Raw genomic sequence first — 9,280 nt, 5'->3', positions numbered from 1 at the left:
CTGCTCTATTTGAAAAGTGACCTGAGATAACTTCTGTTATGAATTGGCGCTATACAAATAAAACTGAATTGAATTAGTTTGAATGATATAGCCCAAAATGACATATTTTGTTCATGAGAATAAATACACGAGTATATTTTTCTAGGCCTTTTCTAGGTCTGTGCCTTTTTGTAAACTTCCATCACCATGCCTCGTTTGAGCCAACTGGCATTAACGCAAACACACAATCTGAGCTGGATGCCAAATTTCAGCCTCCTAGGGTGAAAAACTGTGGCCGTCAAAGGGTGGGGAAGTTTCTGTGGACCAAGAGGCAGCCTGAGGGGCTGTTGGTTGCAGCTAAAAACGTTAACCAGTCTACAACCCCCCCCAGGGGATTATTCCATGTGGATTATTCCATGTATATTTTTTTAGAGATTGGCACATTCAAGTGTGTGTATAAATAAATTGAAAGACAATGTTTACCAAACTTAGATGTTTATTTATTTCTTTAAGATGAAAATACATTATTGTTACAGAAACATAAATTGTGACACTGATAACTAACACCCATCACCAATCTGAATCATTGTGTTATGTTCCATTTGTGTGTGAAATGTAATTTCTTAAGAGCAGAGCAAACATTTCAGATTGAGACAAATATTAGCCTTTAGGCTAGCCTATTACTCTGTGAAGATCATAGTAACATGATCATGAATGTAAGAACTTGGTAATGGCACTAATTATGTTCTTATTTATGTGATCAAATGTCTTGATTTGCTATTTATTACTTATTTGTATATAGACAAACTTTGGCTGAAACTATGACATAACTTCTGTCTGTTGAGCAGCTCTGGCTACAGTAATCTGTATGCATCACATGACACAGTTCATAATGCTATACAAACACAGCATGAAGGAAACACTGGTGACATCTTTAAAGTTAAAAACTGACTCACACAATCCAGTCCACACTTTTCTTACTTACAGTTTTCAAAATAGAAAATACTCTAATACAAACAGGAACCAGAATCCCCAACTCGTCTGTATATGAAAACACTAAAACAAAATCCCCTCCAAACACTTCTGTAACATAAATGGCAGAAAGTAAGAACATACAACCAATTTCTTATAAAACCTTTACATGGACTACAGCAGTGTCCAGTCACTTTATAATATATATTCACACGTTCAGTAGAGAGATGTTCCTGGGTGTGTTTGGCCTAGTTTAGCCTAAAGACTTAATGCTAGCCAAGAAAAATGTTCCTTCCAACAACTCCAAACTGTGCTGTTTGTATGTTGCCAACTTGCTAACCAGTAGTACATCCAAGAATTACTTCAGTAGCTGCTTGTCTGACCACAATGTTCTGTTTTCTACTGCATTTATGAAATACAGATGATACAGTGTGTACTTCTGACAGCTCTGGAGTTGTTGAAGGCATCTCTGACTTTGCTAGCCATGCTCTTTCCTGCATCCAGTCAGTGAGCTAAGCTAACTAGGCTAAACAACTCAATGCTACTCTATGGAATGCAAAGAGATTAAACTAATATAGATAGAAAAGTACGGTAAGTGCATTTACCAAAAAGTAAATATTCCCATGTGTTCCTCTAAACATAATGCAAAAACAGGGTTACATAACAGTTGACACAGTACAGTTTAAATGGGTCCAAGAAGTGCACATGCACATGACAGGCTCAAAACTATGTGCGAGTCAAATTAAACTGTATTTACTCCCCATCACCAAACAAAGCTTACTAAAACTTGTAATGTCCTCTAGTCCAAAAGTCCTTTCAAAGATCTCACATGTAAATTCTATGGCTTGAAATATCAAGTTCTTACAAGGGAATAATCCTTGTTCAAATCTCTACTGATCAGTTCTTGATCATATATTTATCGGCCCAGTTCATTCAATTACAGACATTTTGGAATATATACACACAGCAATGAACTGTAGCACTGCTGCCCTAATCTTACATTCTATTATTATAATAGAACCTAAACCCTTACATTTTAGGACACTCTCCCTTCCCGCTGGAAAGTTTCGTATCAGGGGGACCAGGCTCTTAAACACTACTGGACAGTAAATCTAGTGTGAAAAACATAACAAATGCAGTGTTTCCTCTATGTTGATTTTGGAAAGGCGGCCCGCTGCTGTTAGATTTCTGTCGCAACGGTATCAGAAATGGGGCAGACGGGACGGGACGGGGGGCGGGGGGGTTGTTCGGATAGGCCTGCCCCCACTGCTAAAAAAAAACCTAGAGGAAACACTGCAATAGTTTCTAGTAATGCTATTTAAAATATATAGTCATAGGATTTTACATGTGGATCTCTACGAACACACACTAACTGAGGACAAGTAACTCCAATGTAGCAAACTATGGAAGTTTCACAGAAACCAACCAATGGGCACCTAACGTTTCTGTGCAGGTTACAATAAATACCTGCTTGCAAGTCAAGTATTTTCCCCTCACACAGAAACCGTCAGATGCTTTACATGACAGGCCTGAATTATGCTTGGAGAAAAAAACATAATTAGTGGGGTTCTTTTCTCTCTACGACAAATTCAAGCCTGAACTAACTTAGAACATTACTGTTGGGTCTCGAAAAAGCCCTGCCGGGCAGATGTGCCGGGTGTTTGACCGATTATAGGTTGCATACTCCGGCTCCCCTGAGAAAGAGAAGGAGAAAAAAATCAGTACAATTGTGAAGCACAGTAAGTGTTTGTGCAGAAAAAGTTACTACGCATCCGTCGCTGTTTCTGAACGCACCATTCAAAGTTGGCCCCTCCTCCCTGGCTAAAGCGAGCCAGAGAGACCTGTGGTCGAGCTACATAGGGCATAAATAAGGAGAGGAAGCGGCGATAGCAAGAACACATTTTTTTCTAATGTCCTAAAGCACAAATACCAAAACACACGGCCACACCTCCGCACAACCCTGCGGGAAGGTGCCACATTACTGACACGCAGTCATGCAGCTTGTTATGCATCAGTGACAGATGAGGAGCAGGGGGGAGACGGATGGAGACCTGCAGAGTATGCCTTTAATATTAGAGTAAAGGTTATTGGAACATCAAGTCCGAGTTTCTTTCTGCAACGGAAACTTGTCAGTCCCAATCTTTTGTAATTGTGTGCTATCATTAGTAAGCTAATCTCAACAAGCTTACATTTAACATGCTATAGAGACAAACATTATAATTAGGCTCAAGGTATATTGGAGGAATTCAGTCATTAAGTTTCAGAGGTATCATGGTGTGTTGGAAATGTTGACCTGTAGTCACTAGTTATCATCTTCTTGTGGTGGTCAAGACTTGTCCACTGAGGAGAGACATTTCAGTCCCTAAAGGCATGCTGCTAGCTTAGCGTTGACAGCAAGTACATCTAAAAACAGACCAGTAAAAAGTAAAGCTAATCAGTCTTTGAGTCTACTCATCTTCAATATGCTGCATGTGACAACCGATCACTGTGTGACACTTACATACCGGCATTCTTCACAGTCCTCTACAGTACAGATATCACTAGGGAACAGGGAGGACTTAGACCTGTAGGTTTGCAAATAGACACTCTGTACATTTTGTTTACCAGGCTCACAGTTCTCATTATTTGTTGTATGTGCTGCCCGCCACAAAGCTGAACTGCAAACAAGAGACAACTCTCCTTGGCGCCATGAGTACTGTTTGAATGTCTCCTGACTACACCTGTTCGTGGCGAGCTGCTCGGCTGGTGTGAGCGCAGAGGGAGTTATGATATAGAAAAAAGTGAGGACATAGCATAGCACATTCAATATCATGTCTTCTCTAATGCTGTAACATTATCTAATCCTGGATTCTGCATCCAGTCACCATCTACATCTCTTTTGCATTTGAAAATGAAAACAAAATCTTGCCGTGTCATACCATGATATGAAGGTAGCTGCCCATCTGCAGCAGGCACTCCAGGGTCTCCATCATCTGCTCTTGGCGGAGCGTGTGGAGTCTGGAGCGATCGGGGGATATGCTGCTCTCCAGCTCACATACTGTGGCTTTCAGAGCCACTGAAGCACACTGGAGGACACTCATTCCTGAGAACACACACAAATGGTTGGATGACTGCAGTTCTGAGGAGCTTTCATGCACTACAGCCATCTTTAACATCTAACCTAAAGCCAACTGTCAAATGGTAACTGACAAAGAGAAACACATCAGCTGATCACAGCTGAAACGTTTCTGGCAAACAACTGAAACAGGTAGTAACACAGAGCGTAGACAATTCTTTTTTGTGATACTGTTTTTATCCCAAGCATCACTAATTAACTGATACCATTGTTATGTGATAATTTAGCTGCTTACACTCATTTTGGCAACCATGCATTGTTGTCAATATGTGACAATAACGTGACTGTAAAGCTTTATAACACATATTTAGTCATTCTTTATGCAGATGAAAAGCGTCTTTTCTACTTACTATACCTCAAAGCAAACTCCATTCTAAAGGAGGCTGAACTTTTGCTAGTGCATGTAACACTATTGTGCTGTTATCATCATTGTTATTAATATTTAGGAAGTTATAGTACATACCAGAGTTATCAGTGGCTTCAACATCAACATACACACCATCCATCATTGCGTTTTTTAGAACCTAAAAGAAAACATGCATACTGGTTAAAGATATATGTTCATATGATCCAAAAGAGCAGCGTAAGACCAACAGCAGGTCCTACAAAAACATTTAGTTTGGTAATGGAGTGCAGACCAGCTCCTGCACGTCAAAAAATATAGTCATGTCAGAGATGTGCAGAGTGGCAATAAAGCAGTCCCAATCTGAGTACAGCACAAGGCAGCACAAATATGTTGCCATGTTTCTACATCCTCAAGGTACCACAGCTGTGTGGTCCTGGTGCTCCTGGACGAAGACAGATGGAACAGACTGTGGGACAGTGGCAGTGCTGAGGGATTTCAGTGATGTAGATTACAACTTCTCAGAAAGCCTGACACCGCTGCGCTTCATTCAACAGAATTGGTCTAACTGCCACTCATTTACATTCTCAGTAACGCATACGGCGTCGCACGATGGGAAAAGTAATTATTAGATTACTCCGTTACTGAAAAAATAGCGCCGCTAGTAACGTCGTTATACTTAAACGCCGTTACTCCCAACACTGGCTGTGTGCTATAAAAGTGAACACAGTTCCTATACAATCTGTACTCTGAAGCTCGATGCCAAGTTATCTAAGTGGCTTTTTATTCCCACCTATTAGAACCTGAAATAACTCTTTCTGCACAATACTACAACTCAATACCCCTGAGCATCTAATGGTACGATATGTGCCATACTGATCCCCTTTGTTCTCTGCACGCATGGCATGAGTCATCCATCAAACAGACAAAATCATCAATAACTTCCCTTAAGACATGACACTGAGAAAATACTTTACATTCAGAGTGCACTGAATAACAAGAGGATGACGCAGAGTGACACGCAGTACCCTTACAGAACCGGCTACGTTGGTTTTTGTCAGAGCTTTCTCTTTGATCTCTTATTCGACTTCAACACAGATGAAACCTTGCCAGCATGAAAACCAGTACCTGCAGCAGTACACGGACCTGAATAACCTGTTAGCTCGGATCAGAGGGAACCACAGTTTTAGCACCCAATAACTTGTGACAAACGGGGTGATGTTGCTCGTTATGTGATGTGGGAACTGTGAGCAGAAAGGCGTTTCTGCAATGAGGACAAGTTGTCCCACACACTCAGTCTCTTAGTCATCTTCACAACCTTTACAATCTTAGAACCCAGTGAGGAGCAATTATTCACTCAGGTTTTGCCCAAATTCAATCAGTGGTGTCTGAAAAGATAGTGAAGTGATAAACAACAGCAGAGAAGAAAAACAAGGCTCTAACCTCCAGGACTCTGATGTAGCCTTTCTCAGCACTGAGGTGGAGGCAGGACTTTCCTGAGTTGTTTGTCTCATTGATGTTGGCCCCCAAACCCATCAGATCTGCTACCATCAGGTGGTGGTTGTGCTTCGCTGCGTGGAGGAGGGCAGTCTGCGAACAGAGGGCCATGGATGTAAGCTATGGATTGTCCAATGACATTTATTTTCTTGCATCTGTGGTTAAGACACCAGTAGCTGTATCCATCAGACATTTAAACACTGAATACTTATTGATATGAATAATTTCACCAATGCTGAAAAACAGTGTAAATGTAGCTGCTTCCTAAATATCAAGAAATCATTTAAGGACTTTTTCTTAACAATACAGGACGGCACTTGCTCACACGGTCATATAATTTACTGGTAGAAGCGAACAGCAGCGAGATCTACGTCAATTTGGCGTCACAGTGTCGCGCGACAGGTCGCAAACGGCAAGCATACTGGGGCCTTAACACTGATGTGGCCACAGCCCACAGGTAACACTTCAAATCAAGTAGAATTAAGACTTCTTAGTCTTTAAAGAAGATTCAGAAAGTGATCTTTGTACAATTAACATTTCTGTGCATGTATTAAACAACCACAACAATAAATGTAAATATGATCGTTAATAGTCTGTATGAATGCAGATAGGAACGTCTGCAGCATTTCCACAGAGCTTCTCTGAGTCTGTTCCACTCTGCATCTGGTGTGAAAGGCTAGATTGACTGGCATGTGATTTGAAATAAAAAGAGAGTTTTTCTGTTTGGTTTCACATCTGTTAAACCCACATTTAAGTGTACAGTTAAATCAAACTAAATACAAACCCAGCTATAAGTAGCCGGTCTGAGTTAGGGGCTTAAATAGCAACAGTTTTCCAGGATGTGTGGGAACCCTTTATAAGTTCACCTTCCAGAACAGTTGTTGAATCTTTCTTTCTTTTCTAATCTTTCTTATTGTAATTACAGCAATATCTGTGAGACTTACCACCGAACTGTATATTTTAACTGAGGATACATTATGATTCAACCAAAGTGTATAATCTATCTTTAGCAGAGATTCATGTAATTTGGTGCTGCAGAGAGAGTTGTGTTTATGTAATCTACATTGTTATGACTTTATGTTAATTATTTTGTTTGCATTCTAATTTGTCTCAAATATACAAATGTAAATCTCAGAGGTTTTTGTACTGTACCATTCCATCAGAGTCTTTGAGGTCCAGGCTGTTGAGTGCGGCCATCCTTTTGGCGATGGCGTAGCCCAGTGCCCTCATCCCGATGCCCGCCACTTTATGTAGAGCTCTGGAGGGACAAACACAACCCCACATATTGACAAAAAATGACTCCACACTAAAAGTATTTAGAGAGAGGCAACATACGATCTTGTAAGAGGAGAACAGGTCTGAACATGGGTTAAATACTGGGTAGTTAGTAAAGGCATTTCATACAGTAAGCTGAAAAAATGGAACTTAATTAATAGAAGCCTGCGGGCTCAACAAACTGAACCACAACAGGCCGTTTTCACAGGCGTGTCGCAGTATGAAAAACACAGGTGTTACCAATAATACCGCTAATGACAATGAGCCAGCATGCACCATACCAGGATCCTGAAACTGAAGCAGCTGAATGAAGGCTATCAGACTTTGTGCAGCTTCCTCTGAAGCCACATAAAGTTTTATACAACTTTCTTCATATATGCGATAGTACTACCCAAGACCTGTAGTTCTCCTTCAGTAGACACACACACACACACACAATGACATTCAAACCTACGTCCTGCCGTGTTCATCGGCGGCCAACAGTACAGCGTCAGAGATGTCCCTCAGCTGGCTCTCCTCTTTCTGCAGCTGTGTCCAGAAGAAAGCAGAGCTGTTCAGGCTCCAGTCAGAATCAAACCACTCCTCCCCTGTGCCACCATCTCTTCCAACGTCTTCAACGCTGTAAAACTGAAGGCTGTTGTGCATGAATCCGGGAGGGGACAGGGCCTGGTGGTACTCTGCTGTGCCTGGTGAGTAGGTCATGTAGGACTGGGGGCTGGGGATCATTTCATCAGACTCGTCGCTGTTGTAACCTGCACCTTAGTGAGAACACATGGCATGTGAGGGGGTGGTAGAGGCTGCTGTTAACATATTTTTCAAGGTTTAAAGGGAGTTGCAATCTGCAACTACACTGCTAGACGCTACTAAATCCTACACACTGGACCTTATAAATGTGGATCTGGTCCACGTGAATTACCAGTTGAAGACCACTCAGGAGACACTGGAGGCTCGAAGGACAAAGATTGGGGAGGGAAGCGGCAGTTGTTGCTGGTCCTCAGATCCTCCTCCAGCACCTCAACAATGATTGACAGCTCCTCCAGGCTTTTGGTGGGGTGTTTTCTCTGAAAGTCAAACACAGGTATGCCGGTCTATTTGAACAGGTCCTAAAAGGTGACATGTGATTTACAGCGTCTTTCATAAACAGGAACTTCTGGGAGGACCCGTGTCTCTGTCTTTCAACACTCACCATGGCAGTTCGGCGTCCTTTGCGGGTTTTGACTCGTTGCTGTTCTCCTGTGGAAGCAGACGTTAAGTCTGAGAGTACTATACAGTATGTGCGTTACTATACTGTATGCCCTGCAGGCTGGTGTCATGAGATACACAACCTCTGTATCAAATTAGAATATAGTGTAGCTCAATGACTATTAAAGCAGGAACAAAATCTACATGATACCACACGTAAACAACTTGTGGATCTGAGTTTTACTGACCTTTGACTGTTTTGCTGTAGATCTCCTGTGAAAAGAAAACAACAGTGGGATCAGTGAGAGTTGTCTCCTATATGCTTTAGATTTTTCAGCCAAAGGCATAACAATATAGCTCAGCTTATGTAGGCAGGTAAAACGAAGTGTGGTTACACCAAATGAATGTACGAAAAAGGAAAGGAAAGGAGAACTAAGATATAATTCTTCTTCAAGCAAATCTGCAACCGACTATAGGAAAGAACTCCAAAATGTTAGGTTTTATTCGAAGAGGAATAAAGAGGTTGACTATTGATATTTTTCTGTTCGACAAAAAAAACAGCCAGGAAATCAACTGTAAAAATGCAACACATAAAGTAAACTTATCCATCAGGGTTTGAGTAAAAAGAAAAATATCTATCTAGTCTATATTGTTGACATTAACTATCATTTTTTCACTGTCCACTTGGATAAAAAATAAATAAAAACAAACAAAAAACATACCTTAGGATCTTTAGGTGCCATGCCTTGGGCGAGGCGGATGTTTTTCAGAAGATCCCTTACAGGCATTTTGACACGCACTCCGAGGTAGACCTTCTCACCATCGTATATTGAACACCTTGCACCTGCTGAACAAACAATGGAGGATGAACCTTCACGGAAGGAGGGTCCGACCACACAACAGTTCACACACACAAC

At 41.3% G+C, this 9,280-nt stretch overlaps 1 protein-coding gene across 1 annotated transcript; it reads right to left on the bottom strand.

The window, feature by feature from the left end:
- Positions 1–485: 485 nt before the first annotated feature.
- On the bottom strand, positions 486–9,207 carry zgc:113279 (uncharacterized protein LOC553749 homolog; the record flags this gene model as incomplete). The annotated part of the gene is given in 10 exon segments (XM_035679780.1): positions 486–2,645; positions 3,870–4,033; positions 4,530–4,590; positions 5,853–5,999; positions 7,059–7,164; positions 7,636–7,939; positions 8,098–8,242; positions 8,368–8,414; positions 8,612–8,636; positions 9,086–9,207. Coding segments are annotated over 10 exon segments (1,202 nt in total), but the record flags the coding sequence as incomplete, so codon positions are not given.
- Between the last annotated feature and the right edge of the window lie 73 nt (positions 9,208–9,280).

Source organism: Morone saxatilis, unplaced genomic scaffold (assembly GCF_004916995.1).
Source record: "Morone saxatilis isolate NCDOM2014 unplaced genomic scaffold, NCSU_SB_2.0 Contig8, whole genome shotgun sequence".
In the NCBI taxonomy this organism is placed as follows: domain Eukaryota; kingdom Metazoa; phylum Chordata; class Actinopteri; family Moronidae; genus Morone; species Morone saxatilis.
Note: the sequence above shows the minus strand (reverse complement) of the source record. Positions and strands in the feature narration are given on the sequence as shown.